Raw genomic sequence first — 27337 nt, 5'->3', positions numbered from 1 at the left:
CAGACGCCTCGATGCGAATAACCAGGAGGTGTCACTCAAACTCCGAGGAATATTTTTCTAGGACTTTTCTTTCTGTATATATATGACAGATATTAAATTAAATTGAAATTCACAGTTTATTATTTAACAAAATCTAGCTCTGAACTTATACTTCTCATTTATTTTTTTCCTTATTTCTCATGCGTAACAGTTACATCATGTATAATATAAGCCTTATTACTTTTTAGTCCATAAAAAGACATAGTCCTAAACATAATCATAGACCGTTTTAATGCATGTTTTTGTGTTTTATGAATTTGTCTTAACAAACTTACCGTTGGTTACAAATAAAGACACACTGACTAGCTTACTATATATAGCAGTATAATGTAGTATAATATGTAAAAAAAAAAAAAAAAAAAAAAAAAAAAAATTCCTTTATCAGATATTTTTGCTAATTAGACAATCCGACGACCTGGTGATTAAAGATGGAATGTACTACAGGGAACAGTAACAAAGACAAGAAGCAAAGAGTTAAAATGAAGGCACCATATTTATTTATAATATCTCACATTGCATTGATCTATAGTCCAGTTATAATATCTGTTCTCTATTTTAAATTGATCTACACAATTTATATCTGACTAATAATGATTTCATGTAAGCGCTCTTGTAATACTAAAAACATTTTTATTTAAATACATATTCTAGATTTTAGTAATTACCAGTGTAAAAACTACGCACTTAATTGCATAACATTAAATATGGTGTATATGTTTTATTTACAGAATATTTATCTCTGTAATAATATGAAATTGCCAATTATTCATTAACCATATTTTTTATATAAAAACAAAATATTTAAAATATGTACAGCTTTAGTCTACCTCCACAAAGTTTGTTTTTAACATGCAATGCACATCCATATTTTACTTCACTACAAAATGTCCAATTGTTCATTTTCATACTTCTGTACATTGTACTGTCAGCATTTTATAACAATAAAGATGGTAGGAAAATGTTAGTCATACAGTTAATTAATAAACACTTTCTTCTCTCAGTCTCCTCAACAGTAAAGTTCATCCAGTAGTGCTATTGGTGATAAGCACACGTTAATTCCAGCTTTCATCGTCAAGATCTTTGTTCAGAGGAAAATTACAAATCAACCAAATGTCCATACCTTTTTGGAGGAGCAGTGAAATCTCAAAGGAAAAACCTTGTCTGTTTGGCTAACTGAAAAGTTTTTGTTGTTCCACAGGAACAGTTTTTGGTGAGTAGCAATAATATACAGTATATTATTCAGTAACATGTACACGTATGTGCTGTGTATGTTTAATACCTTTAAAGCAATCATATTAAGTTATTTCATATTGAGGACTCCACAACTGTCTCATCTCAAATATGACATTTTGACAAATTAGAAATTTTCTTTCTTTATATCCATTTAATCACATTGGCAGATGATCCCTTTGGCTTTTTGTTTTCTTGATTTCGGCCGTACCAAAAACACATATTGCATTTAAGAACAAGGCAGTTTCGAGGTGCTGATCCTCTTGATGTTTCACAGTGCACTTATTTGTTGTGTCATTTTGGTTTTGACTGATTGGGACAGTCAATATCCAATCAGTAGACGGAAAACAGTCAGTAACCTTGTTCATTTGTAAATATGAGAAGATGGTGGTAATGGTTGTATTCGCCTCCCTTCCATCAGGTGATTTCATTTGGTTTGGAAGAGCTCATTGAACTCGTTGAGAACCAGCTCCACGATCTGGTTCTGGAAGACCATGTGCATGGTGATGTTGAACTCTTCCTGTGGTCTCAGCAACGTTGGGCCAAACACGATGGCCATACTTTGGACAGACATGCGGTTCTGCTCACCATGTTCAATCACCCTGTGGGACAGATGGGTAATGGTCAGAACTGCTTTTCAGTAAATAGGGCGAGGATGCAATTGGTACTTCTACAGATTTTCTTGAATGACCTGATCACTGTTAATACCCTAAACAAAGGGAAGTAACAAAACCATATGTGACAAAGATGTTCATCTACATTAAAACTGAGTGAAAAATAGATGCATACTTTCGAAGATGTCTGAAGAGAACCTCCATGGTGTCATGGTTGGGCAAAGGCAGGTTTCTCACCAGATCTCGAATATATGACACTTTCTGGCTGTAGTCACTCATTTCTAGAAAACAAATACAATCATTGAGACCTTTAACATGCATGAATGAGGTTTTGGTCTTGGGAATTAAACATAGTGTATTGTTTTTGTAGATACTCCCTACAGTTTCCAATAATAATCAAACAGAGTCAAGTGGAATCATGAATCATAAATTTCACAGTTCATGATGAATTGCATCATTTAGAAAAGCATCATAACCAAATCAAATTGCGGTCCACATAAATGCATAGTCCACCCAAAAACTAAACATTTGTCATTATTTACTCATGTTGTTTCAAATCCTGTATGAGTTTCTTTCTTCTGTTAAACATGAAAGAAGATATCTTGTATTATGTTGGAAAACAAAGTTGCTGGTAGCCATTGACTTTCATAGTATGGGGGGAAAAATACTATGGAAGTCAATAGCTACTATTTGGTTACCAACATTCTTCAAAATATATACTTTTGTGACACTCATACAGGTTTGGAACAACATGATGGTGAGTAAATGATGAAAGAATTTTCATTTTGGGGTGAACTATCCCTTTAAGCCAAAAAGCAATGAATTTAAAAAAAGCATTGATTTTGTTCTCTAAACAGGACAGTAACACTCACGAATGGCAGCGATGAACCTATCAAAAAAGCTGAAGGGGAAAAGAGGCTCAGGAAGTTCCCGCAGAAAAAGCTTCAAAGCTCCTGTGATCACATGGATCTCTTCCCACTGCCCATCCTCCAGATCCAGAGCCTCTTCTACAGAAAGAAAAAGGAATATAAAGTTTTATATAGTCAATAAAAACAGCATTGTTTATTCACCACTGCTATAATAAATCAATTCTGAAAACGTCATTGTTTGAAGGTGATCCCACATGAATTTGTGATTTTACAACAGTAACCATTTATATTAGCTTTTATTTATGTTATTTTTTATATATATTTACATTAAAAATAATAAAAAAACAACTTTGTTTAGAAAAACTATCTAAGCTCTTTCAATCTGACATCTGATAATTTTCTAAAGTTCGAAAAATTCCTCCTGGTGAGGATGTTTTGAAAACATTTGTTAAAACTCTGAATGAAATCCTTTACAATAACTGTAGTAATTAAGGCATCTTGGCAGATTGTTACCATAGTAAATGTGTTTGTTTCCAGCTGTCTATAAATTCATTGTGATAGTGAACTCAATCCTAAATGGATGTATATACAGTTCAATGGTTGACATCACAGTTAAAGTAATTGTGATGCTGTCTCCTGTTTACCATGATCTGCTTTATATCGCAGCTTCTGGATGACAGCCAGGTTCCCGCTTACTCTGTAGAGTCCATCTATTGTCAGACCTGCGCCACACAAACAGTCACTGACACTTTAGATCACTTTTCTTACTTCTGAACTCATAAACACACACCAAAATGCATGCTTACCCCTTTTCTCAACAGATCTTATGCATTTTTCCATAAACTTGGGCACGGTTGTGTTTTCCCGATGACAGAGGGTGTCTAGATGGCAGCCAAACACATTCTCTGTAAACAAAGAGAAACTAACAGTCAAAATGATTTACTGTGAATATAGGATAAGAAACAAGTCCACAAGACTCAAATTTTCATTGATATCTGCTTGAATTCTTTGAAAGTGAGTCTTCAGTTTTTATGGACTGCGCTTTAATCACAGCATTACTAATTAAGCTCATGTTGAAAGAGGCTAAAGTTGATCCTAACCTTTGATGTAGCCCTTCTCTTTGACTGACTGCAGAGTGGGCCGCCGCTGGAGGAACTTGCGCAGCTTGGTGCGAACACGGCCCTGTTCTAAGTCTATGCTACTTGAAGAACTCAGTCTTGTTGCTAGAAGAAAATGATTTAAAAATACAAAGAAGCTGAATTAAGTCATTAATAACAGTGATTTGCTTGATGTGCATCTGATTCAGTTACTGACATTCACTCTTCCTCTCTTTATCTGCAGGTAATGGAGTTTTTTCTGGGATATCTTCCGCTTCATCCTCTGATAAATGGTTATGGTCCTGCTGTGAAAGATCACAACATATTTTCATCATTTTAAGGTTAAATGTGACGGGATAGAAAAATCTTGGCAACTTGTGTTTTTCTGTTATACTCTATGTTGCCAGCAGAAGTGCCACTCACAAGCAGTCTGATGGTGTCCAGAATGATCTTGTGCCAGTCGTGTATGATGCTGTCTGTGTCATACTGTATCAAATACTCAGAGCCGTGACGTGTCTTGAGCTGCTCAGCGACATGGACAGTGTTAGAGGCTTTATTATTAAAAAATATGGACTGATATATGCTGATTAGAAAATCTCTGAAGGGCAAAAGTCAACAGTGACTGGTAGCAATCCATATAGAGGCAATAAATATTAAAATATTGGTGCCTACTTCTTAGCTTCACCTCTCTTAAAACCACAACACATGTTGCTAATAGTGCAAGATTTCTGGCAGCGTTTGTGTTTTATTGCCAAAACAAAGGTCACCAGTCACACTTGCCAGTGACTAAACCCATCACAAAGGAACATATTTGAATTTAGAGAAACAAATTCAGTCTTAATTCCTGGAAGAGCAATGTAATCATTTTCACAGTATGCAGTCCTTTTTTGTTTATTTTGCACAAGCTATGAACAGGAAAGACTGTACTGAGTCACAGTGCTCACCTCTAGAACATTCTTCTTGCTTGACTTTTCTTTAGATGCCCATGACAAAGTCGCTCCTTTCAGTTCTACTGTGTACTCTGGGACGATCTGATTGCTCTTGGTCTGTAGGAGTCAACCAATAGCAGTCAGTTTATTTTAAAGTTGTTCTCTTTAGTAGACTTAATCAACAGGTGCTACTGCATGTGATTTCTCTAGATTCATGTACCAGACCAACCAGGGGTGCTGATAACCAATAAATTGCTGACAATAACATTCTACACTATTTTATCTAAATAAAAAAAAAAAAAATGCTGAAATTGAAAGTGTTTAAATGCTACAAGTGAATTTATGCTTTACAACATAATAATGTAGCACATGGAAAATGGATATTCTTTTTGAGATCAGCACAAGTTTTTGTTTTACATTATCAGTATTTTTAAAAACTAATTTGAAGTTGATGGAAAAGGTAATCTCCATGTAAAAATAGAGAAAATGAATATGCAGAATTAAAAGTAACCAGTATATTTCCAATCACTGACTAATATGATCAATTAAAAAATGTCTAATATCGGACAATAACTGATATGTTACTGATCTATTGTGCATCCAAAATTACTAAGTAAACAGATTAAGTAAACTTACAGACTAAGTAAACTTACAGACATCCCTGCGGGTGTAAATTTAGGGTCTTTGTGGAAAGTGAGTATGCCATCATGGAGAACAGTCCATGACTGCGCCCAGTTCTTCCTGCAAACACAGCAGCAGCGATTTCAGAGCAGAGACACGTTAAAACACTTTAAAGATCAAATTCTGTCTAATCTTACTCTATTCTCAGCACCTGAGCAATATATAAAAGGGAATCTATATAAAACTCTCATTAGCTACTGTAGAAGTGCACGTTTCCCAGACCAGGGTTTACAGGGTAACTGCAGTTATGAGTTAATTAAAAAGTTAATAATTATTTAAGTCATAAAAATGGTAATTAAAAGAAATGTATTTGTTTTCCTGCACATCCAAGAACCTGCGAATGTTGTCAAATTATTAATATATTTACTTTAAATCTCAGGGGGTACTTCAGGTAAATGTTTTAGTTTACTGACACTGTCTTACAGTGGCTAGGTTCATATCTCTCAAACAGGCAAAAATTCATTAGCTTTGCTAAATCCAAATCTCATTCTGTCACTTTTTCTCATGGAGTGCCTCAAGGATCTGTCCTTGGTCCAGTTCTATTCTTAATCTACATGCTTCCTCTGGGTCAGATCATCCAGCGCCATGGTTTAAATTTCCACAGTTATGCCGATGATACGCAAATCTATTTTACCGGACAGCCCAATTCTGTTTTCCCCCTTCTTCTTTTACATCTTGATTACATGATCTCAAAGTATGGATGGCCCAAAATGTTTTAAATTTAAATACTGAAAAAAATTAATTTCTGTTAGGCTCTAAATCCCTTGTCTCCTCCCATCCTGACAACTCCATTAACATTGACGTAGTTGTAGTCCATTTCTCTTATACTACACACAATCTTGGTATAATGTTTGATTCTAGTCTACATTTTGAATCCCATATCAATCAGCTTGCCAAATCCTATTTTTTTTTTCACCATCGAAATATTGTCCACCTACGACCATCTTTCAGTTTCAAAGATGCTGAAACTGTTGTTCATGCGTTTATTACGTCATGTCTGAATTATTGTAACTCCTTGTTTTATGGCCTACCCAACAAATTCCTTAATCGCTTGCAGCTAATCCAAAATTCAGCTGCTCGTGTTCTTACATTTACCAAAACATCTGCCCACATCACTCTGGTTTTACAGCAATTACATTGGCTCCCTGTCACCTATCGTATTCAGTTTAAGAATCTTGTTTTAGTTTTCAAGGCCATGGTTTGGCGTCTTCTTACCTCTCTGAATTAATTCTCCCCTATGTCCCTGCCCATACTTTGAGATGTCACTTCACTCCAGACCTTTAAAACTGCTTGCAAAACTCACTTATTTACAATGTTTCTTAATTGATTGCTTGCCTTAATTTTCTGTTCTATGCTTGTTTTGTAACCTATCTTGTATATTGCATATTATTTCACCTCTGTCTGCTGTTTGGCTGTTCATATGTTGTATACAACCTGTTATTTACCTTATGTAAAGTGTCCTTGGGTATTTGAAAGGCACTATATACATAAAATGTATTAGTTTAAATGGGTTTGGTTGACAAGAATGTATGGGAATCCCTGTGGTAAAAACTACACCGATGACTAATTTGCATGCTTTTTTCTATCAATACTTGAAGTATGACTGTACTGTTTAACCACAGATAAACGTAAGGCCCCACCTCAGCCTTTTTCCATTCTCAGCCACTTTAGTCTTGTTGAGAATCCCAGCCTTCTCCAGTGATGACTGATGAATGCAAAAGACAAAGGGGTTGTTTGTTAGAGGGATCAGATTTTATATATATATATATATATATATATATATATATATATATATATATATATATATATAAAAACACACATCAAACCAAGGACAAACATAAAAGCTCTTTGTGAATGTTAAAAATATAGTATTTGCCCATTTCATAATGACAGGTAATTAAAAGAGCTACATTTCAGAAAATTTTGCGAGATGAAAAAAAGAGAAATAATAAAAAGTGTTTAAAAAAGTGTTAGTGCAGGTCTGTTGTTAGCACATTAAATGAACAACGACGGAAAAGCATGCCACGAAACAACACTATCTACAGCTACTGATGAAAGACAAACATTTTAAAATGAAGCAATACTATTTTCCAGTCACTGGACAGCAAGCAGTGATGTTAGTTTTCATCTATAATGCATGACATGTTAGTTTTGGACCCCAGTGCAGACAACTTAACAGGCCCAATAAACAAGCTCAGGACGCACATGATGAGAATGTGAATCTGTGCTGTGACTGGACAGGTTCCTCCGCCGTCTTAACTTTTTATCCTTGAGAAAGGGAACAAAATCCTTTGGTTCTCACTAAATCTTGGACTTCTTTTCATTTTTGTAGAGCAAATTACATTATATTTGCATATTTTATATTGCATATCATTTTTATTGCAACTAGTTAATTTCTAGATAAAAACACTGATAACTAAATCACCACATTATAAAAATCTGATTATGGCAGAAAGTTTTTTTTACTAAAAGTTTTTTTATTAGCATGACCTTATACAATGGTTTATAATAAGTTTTAGATCTTGCATGCAAAAGCATTCAATTAGGGGAACTTAACATGAATGAGAGCAAAATTATAATAAAATAAGAATGAGACTGTTACACATGAATGAGTTTTGGTGAACTAACTGTCATGAGTTAAAAGCTCCACTGAGGGCTGGAAATAACAGAGGTCATGTTACGTACGTAATGCTGTGATTCTGGTGAATTCCCTGAACTGGAGGCATCACTGGCATTGTCAGAGGCGATCCGCCTGTGTGAGGGGGAAAATTTCTGCAGAAAGAAAATAAATGAATATTAGCTAGTGGAAAATGATGCGGTGGTGTGTCAAATCAGGCACCAGATGTTTCCTTCCTTCCTGTTGTAGTCACTGAAGAGAACAGACTTGAGGGCATCCCTCACACAATTTGCTGAAACTGTGAAGAAACTTTTTGGTTTATGTCTTGCTGTATCTGACCTCTATAAGGGTTCACAAGACAGATAAATGTTAACGATTTAAAAAAAAAGACAGGATGAAAAAAAGTCAAAGAATTGTGTATATCTTAAATTATACAAGTGAAAAAATCCAGGTTAAGAGTGTCTTGAAACTCACCAGGTCTTCCGGAGATACGTTAAACTGGGTGTGTCTCCAGTTGTTCAAAACGGGGTGAGCATCTTGGTCTATTCCATTTCCACTGACTGGCTGAAGAGGCGGGACTGAAGCCTTTACAAAGAGTCAGAAGAGGTCTAATGAGTTCATACAGAGTTCACGGTAAGATATGCATTTGTAAAGAATATAAAAAAGTAAATGTTCTAACAAAATCATACACAGACCTCTGGAAGGGTCCACTGACATTTAGACCCATCTTTTAGGTAGTAATACATATTTCCTTTGTCATCCTTAGACTGGATCCACTGTGATTGGGAGACAAAAATATAAGTCAGGCAGACCGTGAAATAAATGTATTGGTTTATTTATTAAGCTACTTATATTACTTATGTAAGAAGATTTGGTCATGAAATTATTGACATTTAAATAAAATTAGGAATTTGAGTGCATGCAGTGTGACGATGTAGACAAATTACAGAACTTCTGACAAATCTTTCAGAAAGTTCAACACATTCCTTGCCACTAGCATGTTTATTTATTAAATAGGTTGGCTATTTTGATTTCACTTTTAGTTACCAATAAGTAAGCAGCAAGCAAACCCTAGCTCCATTTTAAACACATTTAAAGTCATTTCAAATGGAAAATGGAAAATGTCTGCAGATTCTGTATGGAGCGGGTCTGATTAATTTTACAACGTCCTCATTTTTCTGCCATGTGCACAGTTGCGGTATCATTAAGACACCAACAGGGGGCACCAATACATACAAAACCAATAGCTATAAATCACCTCTGATATCAAATAAATGAAATGAAAAAGAGCTGTTACATATATTAATAATGTATTGCGTTAACAAACAAAAAAACAACAAAAAAAGATAATTCAGGAATCTGATAAGAGACTGGACACTGAACAAATAAAACACATGGTTTTGGGACCTTTTTTTCAAGTCTATGTGGTGTATGATCATTGTAGTACATTCATTAGTACTCCCAGCCTTAAGTGTGTGTGTCTGTTGTGATGAACTCTCATTACCTGTTCATGTGTGAGTTCATTTGTGAAGACAGATTTTCCATCAGCCCCTACAGAGTCAGTCCAGCCCACAGGGACGTCTTTATGCATGTCCACAGCAGCCCTAGGGATGACAGCGCGCTTGATTTGGGGAACCTGAAAATCCTTAGGGAGCTGAAGAGAAATATGGGAATCCTCACACTGATTTGTTGGGTAGTCCTCCTCTGGAAGAGGTGGCTGAGGATGCAAAAAAAAAAAAAACAGAGATGGAAATATTTAATGCCATTTTTGATCAATTTAAAGCATCCTTGCAGAATAAAATTATTTAAATTCTTTCAAAGAAAATCTCACTAATCGTATTTTTAAATGGTAGTGTAGATAGAGAGATAAATAGACAGACAAATATAGATGAAGGCAAAATCTTACCGGTCCGTTTGCCTCCTTGCCATGACTGTGTGCCCTATCTGTGGAGGACGGAAGTTGCAATGGCTCTGGGGCAGTCCAAGAGGTTTGCTTCAAAATGTGATTATAATAATAATGTCTCCCAGTGGTCTCATCCAAAAGCTGCTCCCAGTCAGAGCCCTGCGAGTGTGCAGAGGATGGGGTGGACACAGGTATGGGGAAGGTCACAGGCTCCATACCTGCTCCTGCTGGGGGGCTACGAGGATCAGACCAACTGCTCTGTCCTGTTTCAGGATTGTAGTAGTACTCCTTACCGCTGTTGTGGTCAGTATGGACCTGCCATCTGTCCGAGTTGGTCAGGGAGGCGGAGTCCGGAGCAGGACTGAGGGTGATGCCGGGTGACGAGCAAGTTGAGGCAGAAGAGTTTGAAGGGCGAGGAACAGTCTTCTTCAGGTCAGTAACGCTGGCATACACTGCCGTGGTGGGGTCATTCTCTGTCTGCAGGAGAGAAGAAAGGTCATATTTAGGGTATGATGGCAGCTTTTACAGAACTACATTTAATTTAAAGATGAAATATTGGTCGAAACATATTATAACGTAAAGTAAATGAAACACTTCAAGTATTTATCAAGTATATTTTGCATAATCACATTCATTGAAGTCATTTGAATTACAGTAAAAAATGTAAAAGAATTCTCATCAAAATGGCCCTTTCTGTTAGAAAAAGGGACAACTTTGTACCTTCTTTACCCCTAAATGGTTCATACAGTAGTACCATAAGAATACCTATTACTACCTTAAGGGTACATGTTACTACTCTGAGGTTGAATATGCACCCTTTAGGGGGAAAATGGTACAAAGGTGAGGGTACTGCCCTAGTGACAAGCTGTTGTACCTCCAAATGTATGACTTTTGAACTTTTTTTTTTTCTGACAATGTATATGCTACTTTGGAAGGTCCAGAGATCCTAAATAATCATGTGCTGATATTTCACAGCAAATAGTGAAAGCATTACCCTTTACATTTCATTTGACTTCTGGAATTCTGTTGTGTATGCAAGTATTGAAAACCAAGTAAATATTAAACTTTTATGAACACATACAATTGAACAGACCACATCACACAGAACTAATATGATATCATGTCAAAGTGAGGAGTGTATCTGTCTATGTCTCATGCAATTACTTCTATTATTCATCTGAACAAAGGTCTATAGAAACCTGATGAAATCAAAGAGCTAAGGGAAGAAAATCCTGCTGGAACCACTCCCTCAATTCAGGAAAGACACAAGAACGTTTATGTGGATTCAAATATCTTGCCAGCTTTAATCTTCAGGCCTTCACTCTTTTTACCATTATAGAGTTCTTTAATTGAATAAACTGGAACAGACATCTGCACTTAATTGGAAAGTTTGCCCAAAACATTTAAAACCAAGAGTTGTATCTAGACAACCATTATCAAGTCACCATTTGTGTAAAAATGAGCAGCCTGGACGTTCTGCTAGCTAACTCCTCTAGTTAAAAAAGTCATAATTTGTGTTTCAACCATCATGAGGTAATTAAAATGAAAACATTATTTTTATTTGTGTTAGAACTATCATGGCATGGTTTTAAAAAGCTGGCCAAAAATAGACTGGTGACCTGTGAAAGCTCATTGGAAACCACAATATAATGCATGAAAAATATAAAAAATAACAATGAAAACCTGTGTTTGTTTAGTCCATGTGAACGTTTCTCTGGATACCATGTTCTTCCACAATGAGAAAGCATCCAGATAATGTGCTTTCCAAAGCACAGCACACTCTCTGGGGAAGGGAAGCCAAGATCAAAATATAAAAACGGGCAGAGGTTTCCGCTGCACAGTGTACATTTGAGAGCAGCTTGATACACACATAAGGGTGGAGTGTGGTCCACTGCCAAACTGTACGGTCCTATAAAGTATCACAATAATCTGAATGACACGTGTGTCAGCTAAAAAAAGAACCCAATTACATCCAAATAATGTAAAATAAATGAACTATTTGTGTTTACAATGCAGCAAACAGAAAAGCAAGTTTATTTTAGGTTTTTAGGATTAAAAACATTCTCTCTCTCTCTCTCTCTCTCTCTCTCTCTGTAAGTTATTATAATGTGTATATTGCAAGTGCTGTAAAAGGACTTTCATTATACAATGGCATACGGAATAATAATACAAGAATTAGAACATTTTTATGTTATTTATTATAGCACATGACAATGCAGATACAGCTGTCACTGCTTGAAATTGAAAATGAACTGCTGAAATATAGCTGTAGACATCTTTGAAAAACAGGACAAATGCAGTACAAGCTATGATAATCCATTATTTCCCATAATATTCTCATAGTATTAAGATAAACATCTTAATCTATCTATTAATCTGTCTGCAAAAATATTTTCCAGTGCATGCAATGGATTTGCATCAACTACTAAAAAAAAATTTAAATAAAAAAAAAATCAAGCAGGCCATAATTTCATCCAAAATCTCTTATACAGGATCTATAAACAGGAATGACCCAGTAATAATTGCAATTTATTGATGGATTCAGTTCAACACTGCAAATCAAAGGTAAACCATTTGGCCCTGTGTCACCTCTTAATTAGAAATAACAAACTTTAAGTAGAAAACCTTTGGCTAAACAACAGTTTCTTTTAAGCAAACCATAGTAGGGTAGTCTCACAAGCACTGATGGAATCAGTGAGTCCACAACATCCTACCTGCATATCTCAGTCTCACAATGCTACCTTGTTTACCGCTTACCTTACGAAACCTCAGACAGGTCTGCAGCCTTGGCATCAGTGTATGGCAAGCCTTAAGAATCATCTCTTTCACTTCCATCCGAACAGTCAGCAAATAAAACTACTCTCATAAAAAAAAGAATATGGGCCAGAAACTACACCTAAACTCAACTATTATGTTCTGACCACATAACAAAACACTAGAAGATCTGGAAACGCTTTTCTGCTGAACTACAACACAGCTAAGTGTATAGTACCTTCAGATATACAGTAAGTAGGGATTCACAGAAATTGGGAATTTACAAAAAACATCAGGCTTTAGGGGAGGGGCACATCAGATTATTTGACAGGAAAGCTAATGGGGATCTCCTGAGGGTCCAACACGCATGTATGATCGCACATACAGTACAAACATAGAAACCTCAACTGGGAACACAAACTAACTGCTGTGGGTGGAGGGACTCGTGTCAAACTATCATTTCCTCTTGAGGTGGAGTAATGCTAATTAAAATAAACAAACATAATCATTGGTTCGGTAAACATCCTGCAATCTGTCAAAAAGGCTTCATGACATGGACAACAACAAGAGTATGCAGAAAAATCAAAGCTATGTTTTGTAAGTAATAACCATTGTTGTATGCAAAGTCCAAGCATTCCAATAAGGGATGTAGTACTCGCAAACTGAAATCATAAATTTCGTCTCTCCCCTTACTTCCTCTTTCCTGCTGAACAAGCTATGTGCGGAGAACTGGGTGAGATGGGATTCTACTGTAAACAAATCAATCGGTTAGTCTAGATTAAAGGCCAAAGCTGGGTTTTGTCATTCAAATAAAACCTCAAAAGCTCTCCTGATTTCACTTTCAAGTGACCCTGTGTGCTGATCTGTATTTCACACAAATGTGTAGAAGTATCAGACCTTCTTTTTCAGCATTGCAATTAGAATTGGCAGGTTTAAAACAATGAGAACATGCAAGATTTAGCTCAGCTCACAGATGATTATTATTGCTCATATTTTACGGATATTAAACTCTTGCATCATGTAGTTCAGCTCAAATCTCGAAGAGTTTGGCTTGTTGAGGAGAGGTATGCTATTACCTTTCTATGAAAACATTTTTGGTCAATTAGTGATAAAACACTCCAAAACATCACAACACAACACTTGCTAGCAAAATAAATATAGTTTTATTGAAAAAGCAGAACGCTCTACCAGCATTTGGGTTTTCATCTCATTTCAAATTAACACACTGTGCAACAAATTAATCATTGTTTACTGTTGGGTTTACATTCATGTTTTAGAGAAAAAAATAATAATTTCTAACACTTTGATTTTGAAATAACAATCAAAGTCCCTTGGGTAATTAAAATATTTTTCATATAAACCCATGAATACTGTAAACATATAGTAATCCGCCAAAAATCAATGTAAACTTAGTGGGGTGTTTAGTCAATCATTTACGTTGCCTTTAGTCTCAAAATAGATTTATGACATGACATTCCAGTGTATTTTGACCCCATTCTTGATCACTGAGTTTACAGACAGTTCTTCCTAATGCAATACAAACAACAGAAACCAGGAACACTTCACAAATGAAAACAAAGTCCTTTTAAACTGAGATTTAAAAGACTTCCTCATTGCTGTTCACTTAGATCTGATTAAAAGCAAACCTACATTAATGTATGTCAGTGTTTGGTTATAAGTAAAGGAATTTATATCAAACCAAATGATACAACTATTAGTCACAAAATAAATTGCACTCAATCATTCGCTCAGCTAAAACTGTCAGTGGTGACTCCAAAGGATGAACGCAGGTCAAAAACTATCTAAAGTTTTCAGGACACATTGCTAAATTTAAAAACATCTGCATACATCTGAGAGGTTTTGGATTGCTCGTGTTGTAACTGCAAAATATTCATATCTAAAAGGCAGAATTTACACATTTGAAATGTAAATCACAAAAAAAAAAAAAAAAATGTGCAAAGAAATAATCAGAAGGGCTTTAAAAAAATAAACAGTCTGCAAAGAAATATAATAAATGAATGAAACCCTGATTCACACAGCTTTTAAATCTAAGCAGTTCAGAGAGCAAGTGGCCTCATCTGCTCAAAATAGCTCCACTAGAGGTCTTCAATGATTTGACACACAAATTAATCAATTAAATTATAGATTTCCCTTAAAGGTAAAGCACAATAACTCTGCCCTGGAGTTTACAAAATCTCTCCAGATTTTCCGTAACCACTTAAGGTTTCGTTTAAATATCAGTATACTTCCAGGTATATGTAAAGTATGACGAAAGTATGATTAATTTAACTTATTGTATAGATGAATCAAATGATTTCTTTATTGCCCTTGTTAGGTGTCATTATATATTGCTCGAAATAAATCAACTCAAATCAAATAAAATAAAATCAAATATACTTCCTGTTTTAAACTTCAGTTTTGGTACAGCCTAGTTTAAGTTATTATAAGGAATAGAGATAACTGATTATCCTGACTAACAGAAACATAGCCTAAAATATTTAATCATTAACATACAATATATACGCATTCATTTAGCAGCAATAGCTAATAAACCTTGACTTAATGGTAAAACAAGGTGTATCCTACTTTATATTTATATCTGTACATTTTTAATGTGTGTGTGTGTGTGTGGGGGGGGGGGGGGGCTGTTTTAGCAATGTTGGAAGATCAGTTTAAATCAGGTAGATCAGTAAACCATTTTTGACTTGTTTAAGCTCGATTTTTAAAGCAGTGTTTCTTTGACGCTACAGATGCAAGTTACTAAAGGTGCAGGCATTAAGGCATCTATAAAGCTCCTTAGAAACAATAAATATAGCCTATAATATATTGTGAAAAGCGCACCAATAAAACTGCGTTAGATTCATAATTTCCCATTAACACCGCGAGCGAGAGAGTGATGTGTAGCGCGAGCGCTCTTCACTATTCGCGCTCAAAGTTAAACGCTCTCATTATAATAATCAAAGCTGTCTAAAACCGCGCGATTGTGCCTTTATCGCGTCAAAAGCTAAGTAAAAAATGATGTGTATTCGTAATAATACCTGTATCTGATTTCCGCTGGTCGCCTCAGATGAATCTCACCTGTTCCTCCTCAGAAGAGTCGACTCTGAAGCGGCGCTCTTGCTGGTAAACTAGGGAGCGGCGACCCACCTTTCCTTTCCTTTCTTTCTCTTTAACTCTTTCTCTTCCCAACTTACAGCGTCTTATGGTTCGCAAGGAGAAATACGCAGAGTTCTTCACTTGCGGTGTAAAAAGAAAGTGGTGTATCCTTTGTAAGTTTATTCCTGCATTTAGCTCTTAACAGTACAGCGGCCATCTGTCACGCTCGGGGACGAGGCGAGGACACGGATGGCTGTGTTTTTACACAGTGCCTGTGTGGGTAGGGTGGGAGTTGTTCTGAACTTGTTTGGGTTTGAAGCACTGAAATGAGATTTGGAGGCCTTCAGGAAGAACTCCTTTGTTTTGTAAACGTGCCAGTGGCTGAGAGGCATTGTAGCAGGATTGGACCAGCTGTTATGAGTCCTCTAGACAAATAGGAGTACAATTACATATAGCTTATAGGCATATAATAATGACTCAGTAAAAGTCAGCTCATAGTGACGGAAAAATGTGTGTTGCCTCAATTCCTGAATTGAGCTCATGGTCATTCTCATGAATTATAGGCAAACTATGTATTGGCATAAAGTCATCTGAGGACCTTAAGATATATTTGAAGCTTAATACAGTGCTGGTGTTGTGTGAAACATTTGTCTGCAACTGATGTAGACAGACTAACAATGGCTCTGAAACCTGATACAGGTGCACCGAGAGCTGCACTCCCTCTGTGCCTCTCCCCTTCATCTCCAAACAAATTCCTTGCTATTCCCAAACAAGAGTGGAACTACAGTGATTCTTGTTAGATCTGCAAACGGTTAGAGATTTAGAAGCAATTATGCATACTGACAATCGCTGCATTCATCCATTTCTTGTGATATTAAAAAAAAAAAAATGAAAACATGTTTCAGTTAAACTTTGAAAGTGGCCCTGTCCACTATAACTCAAATGCTTTGAAATGTAGCAATGTTCAGAGGAACTGAGAACATGAAAAGGAACTACTAGATTCCCTGGATTTGTGTTCTGAAACTGAAATGAACATTCTATATTTAGTCATTTTTCTATAGAAAGCTGTTTCTATAAAAAGTAGGCCAAATATATGTCTCTTTCATTCTCACTCTCCATCTGTCTCCATCCTCCCTTCAAGTTTCAATGTTTCAGAGGCTTTATGATAATTTAAATTACCAAGGTAGTAGTGAATGAGACTTGAAAATGACCACAAAAGCCCCCTCTCTCTTCTCTCTTTCATACTTAGTCTTTATATATCTTCTCCCTGGCTTTCTGACACATTTCAAGCTTTTGGATCATTTACTGTTTTTGAAACCGAGAAGCTGAAAACATCTGTGCTAACAATAGCCTTGCAGCTACAACACCAAGACTGACTCAGAGATCTGTGCTAACATTGACCCAGGAGATTAACGATTAACCCTTTGAAGTTTACATGCAACCACCATGATTGTATTCTGGAAAAAAAAAAAAAAAAAAAAAAAAACACAATTAACCCCTTAGCATTCCTGTAAAATTTGCCAAAAATGCCTAAAACACACTATGTACCGTGGACGGTAGTGCTGGTTAAGAATATTAGCTCATATTAAATTTCTAGTTTGAATTGGATTGAAAACATTGCCCGCTAGATGCATTTCTATCCAGTATTCTTAAAGAGACAGTCGACACAAAAGAAAATCTAACCCTGTGACATGCTCTGTAGCTCTTATTAGTGTTCAAACCTCTAAAATTTGTTCACACACACATGAAAAAAGGGATTGGTGCCCTGATAACCTGTAAGCCACAGGCAAGTGCATTACAATAATGAATGCAAATACAAATGGAAACTGGATTTTTATGTTTTCTTTGGATACAGTTTGCAGGGTAGTGGCTATCATGCTGTATGTACACTTGATGGCATAGTTAGCTAAGTTTTTATAGGATGAGAGTTATAGATGCCTTTCATAGGCTAAAACACACAAGCTTTACCATATGGCCTTCCCTTGCTTTAGGAAAAGCTGTAATATCCTGTTCTGATATCATGTAGGAGGGTGTTATTTTTATGTGGCTCTCCTTTATTTCCCATTGTTTTCAGTGTTTTATTTCATGTGGCTCCAAAAACAGCTGAGTAACTACTTCTTAAGTGGATAAAATGTCACTTTGATGGTGACCTGATCACATCAGGATCATGGCTGTCTGCAAGTTCTGTTAGTGAAAGTAGAAGATATGATTCTGGGTGCAAGTTCTTTTATAGTGAAACTCCATTCTTAACTGGAAAACATACTGCTTTGCTTGAAATTATGCAGCATGCCAACATCGCCTCCCAGTGGCCCACTTTGATAACATACCTAAACATTTCCTTTGATGCACACTTCCTGTTCTACTTCTTTCCCTCATAAGGTTTTATGCCCTGTTGCTTACCAATCGTGCTAAAACTGAGATAACGTGTCAAAAATACACAAAGGTTAAATAAAAAAAAGTCATTATTTAATCCAATACAGCACTTCCTTTGTTCAACAATATAAACAGACTGCAAATGTCTGTAATAATAAAATGAGATTCCATTTTGGCTAACTTTCAAACTTTTCTCTATCCAAGACAGAATACTAATTTTAACATTACAGTGTATGTGAAAGGCAAGAATGATTTTCTGTACCAAAAATAGGTCAGTATGGTTTAAGGAACTGCTAAAAGTGAAATTTTGAAAGAGAAACCAATGCTTCAAAGAGGATTTGAAACCATGCGTTCTTGTTTTCATCCGCAGATCGATCCTGTAAGGCTGTAATCTTTTAAGCTATACATGATCTTCAAAAAAATTTAAGACCCTTTAACTTTAATAGTCAAGAATTACACTTCCTGCAGTCGAATTTCAATTAATTTACATTCTGCTTCCCTAAATATGTTCTGTTTGCTGGAAAGGAATAAGAAAACTGTACCTTTATTGTTGGAGGTGAGCATGATGTGTTGGTCTGAGGGTTTGGCAGTCCAGCAGGTGCTTTGTCTGTCAATGTCAACAGGTCTAGATTCAGGTCCGATATGGATTCATAAATATTCTCAGAGTCTGGTGAAGGCAGTGGTTCTGAGCTAGAGCTTTCACTTTCTGGCTCTATTGGGGATTCCAGCTCGGGAGACTTCCTGTGAGGCTTGGTGTCATTTAGGTTCTTGATGATGGGGAGCTCCACAGGTTTGACAGGGATAGATTTATGGAGGGGATCAGCTGGGCTGAAGCTGGGCACTCGAAACTTATCAGGCACCGTTTCAATGCGAGAGCCAGACAGCAGGTTAGTTGCTTGACTCATCCGCTTCTTCTGATGTGATGAGTCTGAGGCAGACGCCGTGTTCAGGGAGATGAGGGAGTCTGAAGGTCCGCCATGTTTGTAAGAAGGAGGCTCATGTAAATCCAAAGGAACTCCAAATGTAGACATGCGGTTTTCTGTCTTGTGGTAATTCCCTTTGGAGTGAAGTCTAATTGTCGCATCGGATTTGCGGGCCTCTGCGAGGTCAGGCACCACAGGCTTCCCAGCGGGGCCTGGAGGCTCTCTGAAGTCTAGAGGTGAAGGGATGTTGGGTGGAAGCTCCTTTACATATTTAGCAGGGATATAAAATGGCTTGGCTTGTTCATCTTTGCAAACATGCCACCAATGATCGTTGGTTTTGGCCAGGAGGACGTACCGCTCGTTGGGTTTAATGGACACCATGTGGCCATCCCGGCCCTCGTATTCATATTCAAACTCCACCAGTACCAGGCCCAGACTGTGTAAGGACGTCATCTTCCCCTATTCACCCCTTGAGGGAATCAGGCTGGAATCAAGGCTCAGGAAAGGCCCTCCTGTGGGTAGAAAACAAATGAGAGGATTATAAAAAGCAATTTGAGCAGAAGACGCAGATTACTGTTATTTAGTGCCTCACATTTGAGTCATGAGCAAAGAACACCTGCTGTATAAATGCAAAAACAACAGCACTTTGGCTGAACTTTCTACTGGTCCAGCTGTTCAGACTTTACCCAACATGCTTTATTCTATCAAACTGAGATCATGCTGCTCCTTTCACAATGTTATATATGAAGTTTTATGAACTTTATGAACACTGTCATACATAGAAGAAACAAAGTACACTAGAAATTGCTGGTAAATTTCACAAATATAAAGAAACAGCAAATACTATTTTTTAACTTTTCAATCTGAAACGGTAAGTTTTTGCCAAATTCACTGCTAATTCTAATCAAGCACAATATTTCATTGCATCTGTACCACATCCAAAGAGCTCTGAGTCATTTTAAGCTAACAGTGGAGATCTCTCACCTCCACCTTTTGTCAACAGCTGATGTTATAAGGCAGGCAACTGTGATGCAGTGCGCTGATATGGACCAATAACTGAGGTTAAATGCCACATGACCTCCACAGACAGTCAAAATATCAGAGCACCTTTTTTGGCATGTTGTAGTAATTGAAATCACATCATAATTATATCAATTTTAATTAATTTTATACATGTTTAAAGTAATACATTTATTAGTAGTATTACATTTATATGTTAAATGTATATGTGTTTCTAGGATTATATTAATTGACAGTTTATATTTACAGAGTACTCAAAGTATTTAAAGAGATTAACCCTTGATGCAACAGCGGTTGTGTAATGTTTGCTCAGCGACCTTTATCACTGGTTGAAATTTTGTATGTAGTTTGACTACTGCCTGTAAAGGAAAGGATGTTGACTGTAATACGAAAGACAGATAGCAGTACAGTGTCAGTGATCAAAGTGATATTTCGAATTAGCTGCCAGCAAATTATGTAGAAATTAATCTGAGATCGGAGATATAGACACAGGATATTATGTCATTGACATTTTAAAAAACATTGATTGATCTAATTGCCAAAGCACTGGAGAGGTGATGCATTTTGTTAGGTCTAATGTAAATATTACATTGCTGCACCTTTGTTTTTCATTTCTGATGACCGCTATTTCACTTGATCTTTTTAAAAGTCTGGTTTTCATGGTGGCTGTTTTTAAAAGACTCCCTTCCTCTTGCATGACTAATACAAAGAGAGAGAGAGAAAGGAAGACATGCTGCATTGTCAGCAACAAACATTTACTTTCTACTGATTTGAGATGTGTGTGTTCTGGTTATACAGTGTATTTATGGTCATATAAGTATATACTTGGTTGTATAAATAAATGTGAAACGTCAGAACTTGGTCGGGAGCTTCTTGTCATGCAGGGTGCCATGTTCCTTTTAAACATCCAGTGTGTAGTAATCGTTTGAAGCTGTATCAAATCAAAGCAAGCTTGCTTCTTCGATCAAACAATTATCCAAGGATCTTAAATGTACTTCTTTTATTTCTAAACACCAAACTGATGCCAAACCTCAATATAGACGCATATGCTCTGGGGCTCTTTCAAGAGATTTCAGACACTATTGGATCAAAATAGATCTATATTAAATGGTTTGCAAATAATTATTTTAATATTATACAAATCATGCATTAAATACGTTCATTGATTTGATTAATCACTTAACATTGATGTATGTAAGCTAATAGTAAAATGATGTCTCTAGAATTTCTTGTCAGACCTGATGTCTTTGTCCTATGAGAGAGTGACAGATATTATATGAGACTTGGGATTTGAAAGTTTTGAAAAAAGTTTAAAAAGCATTGATGTTTGAGATGGATACGTTTGTATTTAGCTTTTGTATTTTATCATTCAATTTCCAACTTCACATGGGACAGTTTAGTTCATATTCCAACTCATGAATTGAGAGGAAGCCAGTTTTTCAAATCTGAATTTAAAATGTCTGAGAAACTCTCAAAAGCAGTTCATTCATGAGATATGTAAAGCACTCTTTATGCCGGCAGTTTGCACCCTCACATCCACTACTGAAATGTAATGTAAATTTAAACAATTATGTTACAGACAAATTTGTCACGTTTGTGTCACAGAAAGATGAATTTAATAACTATTTTAACTGATCCTGCAAAAATCAAATTTGTCTCTTAGCCATATGAAAGGAGAAAAATCTTTGTAGTGTGTTGTATACTTTATCAGCCTCTTGCCAAAATACCATCAGCTGCTGTTTTTTAACAAGTCAAGACATGTCTCCCAAGAGTCAGACAAGATGAAGAAACACCACCCTTGCACATCTTACCAAGAGAGTTTGCAGACAAAGGCAGCAGTCCCAAAATCACTACTTTAGATTTGATTCTGACAATGTATCTTCTCCATACTGATTTGCAGATAGGGAGAGCCAGAGCCTGTTTGACAATCTTTGAGTCTGGAGTTGAACAGCAGCAGAGCAAAAATGACAGAAACATTAATGCATTATTCCAAAAAATCACCTTGGAATCTGCACAAGCTGTATTTGGGGCAAGGGGGTGTCCTTCGGTTGAAAATGGCTGTTAGTGTAGAACAATTGGAGGAGGCCATTCCCATTTAGACACTGTTTAAGCACGGAAACTCCTTGTTTGTCTCTAGCCTGGCTTGCTTTGACCTTGCTGTGCTGTCTGGTTCTCTTACAGGATGTTCATTGCGGGGGAAAATTGGACTTTATGTGATGCGTTCACTCACCCCAGCAGCCATTTTTAGAATTAAATTTAGGGCTGTCCTAACACATACAGTATTATCTCCTGTTACATATAGTAATAAGTTCTTCAGCATCCCCATTATGTTTTGAATTGTCTTTGTATGTCTTTAGGCTTTCTGGTATACAGAATAAAAAAAATAAAAGAACAAAAAATATGGTACTATTAAAGCTATTGTTTTCTCCTCCTTGTACTTGTTACATTTTGTGAGTATGCAAGAGTCAGTATATGCAATGTTAAAAGAATTGTTGAACCATATAGTTAACGATAGTTTTGTGGGGCGTAAAGGCTGGAATACACTACACAACTTTTGCCAAGTCAACACTACTTGCTGAAAATCAGAGCCTGTCTGCAGATTTGAGTTGACAGATTTAATAGAAAATTGCGTAGTGTGTGATGGTCATAGACTATTTTGAGCGTCCGACTCTGATTCCATCCAGTTGGAAGATAACAGTCAGGTTTGATATTTTCAGCCGCAGTTTCTGTGTGAGTTTGTTGGGACTGGACAACTTTAAAGTCTGGTAGTGTTTGATCCACTTTGTTTATTGTATGATGGCCAGTTTTCCTCTGTGACTATTTACAAAGTCAGTAAGTGTATGATGAACAACTTTTAAAAATCTGTTCAGATTTTAAAAGTTGTGCAGCTTTAACTTATTTGTTGAAAATGATCAAATCTAATGTGTGCACGTGTGCATTCATACATGCACCAGGTTTGATGTCAGTGATCTCCAACTTCATTGTCTGCATGAAGCGTGATAGAAACTCAATGAGATGAGAGCGGAGGAGATATTCAGCAACTAACGACTTTATACTTAAAAATAAAGGTTCCAGAAAGGGTTTTTTGCAGCAATGCCATAGAACAGGGGTGTCCAAACTTGTTTAAAGGGGGCCAGATTTGATGATGTGGACACACCAGGGGGCCTGGTATGCTAAATATATAAGAGTAGACAGCTGAAAGTACCAGCAGCTTGAGTTGTGTTGAGGATGTAAAAATTAAAAATCTGTAAATATTTTAACAACCTCGTTCATTACTCCCTTACATTACCTTCAATATGCATACATGTCTACATTAATAATATAATTCAACATGAATAGCCTGCATTTCTGCCGCAATGCCACAGTTACAGATAGTATTACTACAGTAAATCCATTGTAAATGTTGGTGATTTGTGTATTTAAAAATATTCTAACTGGATGGTTGTCGCATGGTGCTTCTCCTGTTTTCCACGTCAGTGTTGTTGAGAATGTCAACGCTGTTTCATCTGCTTTTAAACTAGTTTAAATCACCGCAACATCCGTGGTTTGTATCGGAGACCTCTTCTCCAAACTCAAACGCTTCTCAAGGAATCTCACAGTGCTGTTAGTGATCACATGATCGAGACCAGTCACAGAGTAAACGCATTTGTTCTGAGCTGTGGGCCGTTTGAAATTCTTCCACGGGCCATACTTTGGACACCCCTGCCGTAGAAGAGCCATTTTGGGTTCCCTAAAGAACCGTCCACTGAACAGTTCTTAAAAGAACCATGAAGAACCTTTAAAAAATCAAAAGAACCTTTTGTGCATTAAAAAGGTTCCATGGATGTTAAAGGTTCTTCATGGAACTATTGATGCCAGTAAGGAGCCTTAATGGCTTGGTCATTCTTGCTAAGCTATCTTGTAATTTCAGAAGACTTGGAATATGGTGAATAATTCATATGGACGACTTTTACAATGCTTTTTACAATCTATTTGGGCCCATACCGTCTTGTATGGAAAACAAAAGTCTAGACATTCTGCCTCACATCACCTTTTGTTTTCCATGAAAGAAAGAAGTACTTCTTCTTTCTATAAGAAGAAGAAGTAAATGACAGAATTTTGTGTACAGTCAAAATGATTGTAATTTATGTATGAGTCCAAACAAAACCTGCTGTGCTTTCAGATTTTAACCCACACAGAAAATGGTTATTCTGAGGTGTGCACACAGCAAAGACCTGAGGGAGAAATGAGATTCTCTTTAGAGTGTGCAGTGTACTCGGATAGCTGTACCAGATCTGCAGTCTTCCAGTTTTCCTCCACACCCACATGCACCAGCCCAGTAACCTCAGGAATGCAGAAAGAGCACTCTTACTAACTGTGCAGTCTACACATGTACACATGGGTGTAGAATACACAGGGGATGTGTGGGGGACGGGTCCAGTGTGAATAAATCTAAATTCTAAATTTTAAATTCAGAGAGAATAGATAGTCTATGCATGACCTGATGTTTTATTTGTATCCAAAAATGAGGAGATGTGAACATTATGCAGTGTATGTTTCATTTATACTCAAAGCCGGAGGGCACTCTCGTGCAGAAAAACTCATAGAAGTAATAACTTTCTTACATTCACGTTGTCACTGAATAAATAACGTCAAGACAATAAACACATGATTGCGACAATATATAGTTTATGTGTGTTTTTCAAGTCATCTTCAGGGAATAAACTTAGTATCTGAATAATGCAGTGCTAACTGACATAGTATTTATTACAGTATCCTATAGAAACTATAAATATATTATATTATAGTGTAGCCTATATGAACAAATCATAAAATTGGCATTAGGAAAATAAAGGAAAAAATATTACAGAATACAAATGATTGATTATTGTCCAGCAATTTATTTGATTTCTTAGCCAATTAAAAGTACTGTATAAGAAAATTTTATAAAACCTGTTAATTACACCAAAAAAAAAAGATATTATTACATTTGACATTTCTGTCCCTCTCACTTCTGAAATGATGGCTACGCCCCCGAGTCTACACAACTAAAATGTTAAAACATTTCCTCTCAGAAGGAATACCTTGTTTGTTCACAGGATTAAGCATGCATATAAAATGATTCTTATCTTTCTTCACAGGTTCAATTGAGCATACGAAGCTGAATATCACAATATCTTTTATCTCCATTTCACCGATCAGCTTGATAGTGATAGTTTGCAATTGGTGATCAACTTGTGACACTGGCAGAACACAAAACTCTTATCCTTATCACAGATTCAGCACATAAAAATGCCCCAAAAATCAAGTGCTGTTTACAACATGCACTGATTCTCTGCTCTTACATCACAGCAAAAGATGGCTCACTTTGCCTTTTCTTTGTAAACTGCAACAAGTTGTTTATATGCACAGATGTGCCCATTTGTCATGCAACAAGACAGAAAAAAGGTGGCTGTTATAAGTATCTCAGACTTTAAGGAAAAGTCATAAGGCTGAAAATAAAATGCAAAGTACCTCAAGACAGAATGAATATTATGTACACCTAAAGTAACCAACTCAGAAGTTTACCTGCTGAGGCAGGATCGGCGCACCATCTTCTCCACACCTTTGTTTTTCTCTCTTCTTGTTCAAGTTACATTTGTAAGATCCGTCTCCCGTTTGTCTTCTTTTTTCTTTAAATCTCTTTTCCTTTCTCAGTCCGCTTAATGTCTTAGACAGGTCACCACCACCACTTTGCCGTTTCACCTACAGCTCAAAGTTCCAGTTCTGACAGTTGTTGCTCAGGGCCAGTGTGTGTGTGTGTGTATGTATGTGTGTATACACGCTAGAACTTTGTGCCAGTTTCAGCTTGCCTGCCTCCTGTGTCTGCATTCATTTCCTGTTCCAGCACACGCATCACAGTTTCAGACGAGTGAGACAGTAAGCAACAGGAAGAGAGAGAGAAAGAGAGGGTATGGTTCAACTAAGTCATTAGGAAGAAAAGCCTTGCAAAATTATTAACTAATTGCTATTCCACAAATGCAATAAAGCATTACTTTGTTAACTCTGACAAGATGATGTTCCTTATCAAATAGGTGCAACTGCCTCACTTTCTGTACTATGTGATTCAAGCTGTGTTCGACCTCCTCAACAAATCAGGTCACCGGAAAGTTGGTGGGTGAAATCAATTAACAAAACCAGCAGACAGGAACACATGACTGAGACTGCAACTGACAGGAACTTAGAAATAGTTTTCTCACCTGCTTGCTTCTCCTCAGATCACTCACATGAGTAGACGTTTCTTGACATCTTTCCGGTCCTAGTGAGCAGTAAAATGGTATTTTAAGGCTAGCCTGTAAAGACTAAAGGGAATCTCTCAGAGCGAATGCACAACTGAATGAAAAACATCAGCTATTGCGAGAGCTCTCCATGCAGTTTCTATGAATAACACCCAGTGGTTGATTCACACCCATTTGGGCTCTGGTGGTTTCTTCCCTCCCTTCCAGTTTGCACAACCTCTGATCACTTTTAGGCTGCACAAAATTGAACAACCACTAAATATGATTAAGAAATCTTGTACTGAGCACTGAGGGCAAACCAGCAACCAAGACTCACTCTCAGATGTATGAGCAGGATAACATGCCCCACCCTAGAATAATAATAATAATAATAATAATAATAATAATAATAATAATAATAATAATAATAATGTTTTCTGGGTGGGCCATGTGAAGATTTACTGATGCCTTTGGACTCCGTACTTTCAGTGATGTTCCATTTGGACATGCTTTTGGAATGCTGTCCTGGAGCATATATATTAGTTTTTCTAGTATAAAGAGAGGAATCAGCTGCAGTTATGACATGAAATAATATTCTAGTTACTCAAAATTGTTTAGTGAACACATTATGGACAGTTTACTGTCACATGGTGCATTTAGCATTGTTGCAAACTGAGTGTGTGGTTAGACAATTTTGAAAAGTTGTGTAAACATCACCTTTAACTATTACATACAAGGACATCTATAAAAGGAAATTAATTTAGAAAAAGTTTCACAAGCAATATATCATACTGAAAAAAAAAATCAGAGGAAACTATAACAGTCATTATTGTGATACTGTAACAAAAAAGTGTTTCCGAGTGTCAGTTTTTTGAGCGCTGTAAGGTCTTGTTGTTTTGCAAGGGTGATAATGAATGATTCACATGGCAGAATTCAGACAGGACAACTGTTTCCAA

General features: G+C 36.5%; 1 protein-coding gene and 1 long non-coding RNA gene across 6 annotated transcripts; one reads left to right on the top strand and one right to left on the bottom strand.

Annotated features, from left to right (window-relative positions):
• Positions 1 to 1040: 1040 nt before the first annotated feature.
• On the bottom strand, positions 1041 to 26504 carry LOC109059987 (rho GTPase-activating protein 15-like). Of its 5 annotated transcripts, XM_042728007.1 has the most exons (21): positions 26364 to 26504; positions 25693 to 26002; positions 18745 to 19637; positions 10273 to 10456; positions 9983 to 10206; positions 9581 to 9793; positions 8772 to 8852; positions 8551 to 8661; positions 8145 to 8231; positions 7665 to 7727; positions 7100 to 7164; positions 5432 to 5519; positions 4794 to 4895; positions 4273 to 4371; positions 4067 to 4154; positions 3853 to 3975; positions 3559 to 3657; positions 3397 to 3474; positions 2756 to 2890; positions 2059 to 2164; positions 1041 to 1871 (listed from the first exon to the last, which is right to left on the bottom strand). In XM_042728007.1, exons 3-21 carry the CDS (start codon positions 19576 to 19578, stop codon positions 1697 to 1699), a joined length of 2955 nt encoding a protein of 984 aa, XP_042583941.1. In that variant the 5' UTR covers positions 19579 to 19637; positions 25693 to 26002; positions 26364 to 26504; the 3' UTR covers positions 1041 to 1696. The 5 variants fall into 5 exon arrangements, with proteins under 5 accessions (XP_042583941.1, XP_042583928.1, XP_042583922.1 ...); XM_042727994.1 differs by having other exon boundaries at positions 4067 to 4151; positions 9983 to 10456; XM_042727988.1 differs by having other exon boundaries at positions 9983 to 10456; positions 26364 to 26503.
• LOC122137982 lies at positions 1753 to 2979 on the top strand. The gene is made up of 2 exons (XR_006155202.1): positions 1753 to 1886; positions 2741 to 2979. It is a non-coding gene; the product is annotated as an uncharacterized LOC122137982 (long non-coding RNA).
• Positions 26505 to 27337: the final 833 nt, after the last annotated feature.

The sequence above is a fragment of the Cyprinus carpio genome, chromosome A3 (assembly GCF_018340385.1).
Source record: "Cyprinus carpio isolate SPL01 chromosome A3, ASM1834038v1, whole genome shotgun sequence".
NCBI classification, from domain to species: domain Eukaryota; kingdom Metazoa; phylum Chordata; class Actinopteri; order Cypriniformes; family Cyprinidae; genus Cyprinus; species Cyprinus carpio.
This window is presented reverse-complemented; position numbering and strand designations above follow the sequence as displayed.

Coding starts and splice junctions, on each gene's coding strand:
- LOC109059987 (XM_042727988.1), bottom strand. CDS start 19,578: ATGACGTCCTTACACAGTCTGGGCCTGGTACTGGTGGAGTTTGAATAT. Junction 5,520..7,099: donor GAGAATGGAAAAAGGCTGAG/GTGGGGCCTTAC, acceptor CTGTGTTTGCAG/GAAGAACTGGGCGCAGTCAT. Junction 3,976..4,066: donor TAAAGAGAGGAAGAGTGAAT/GTCAGTAACTGA, acceptor ATTTTCTTCTAG/CAACAAGACTGAGTTCTTCA.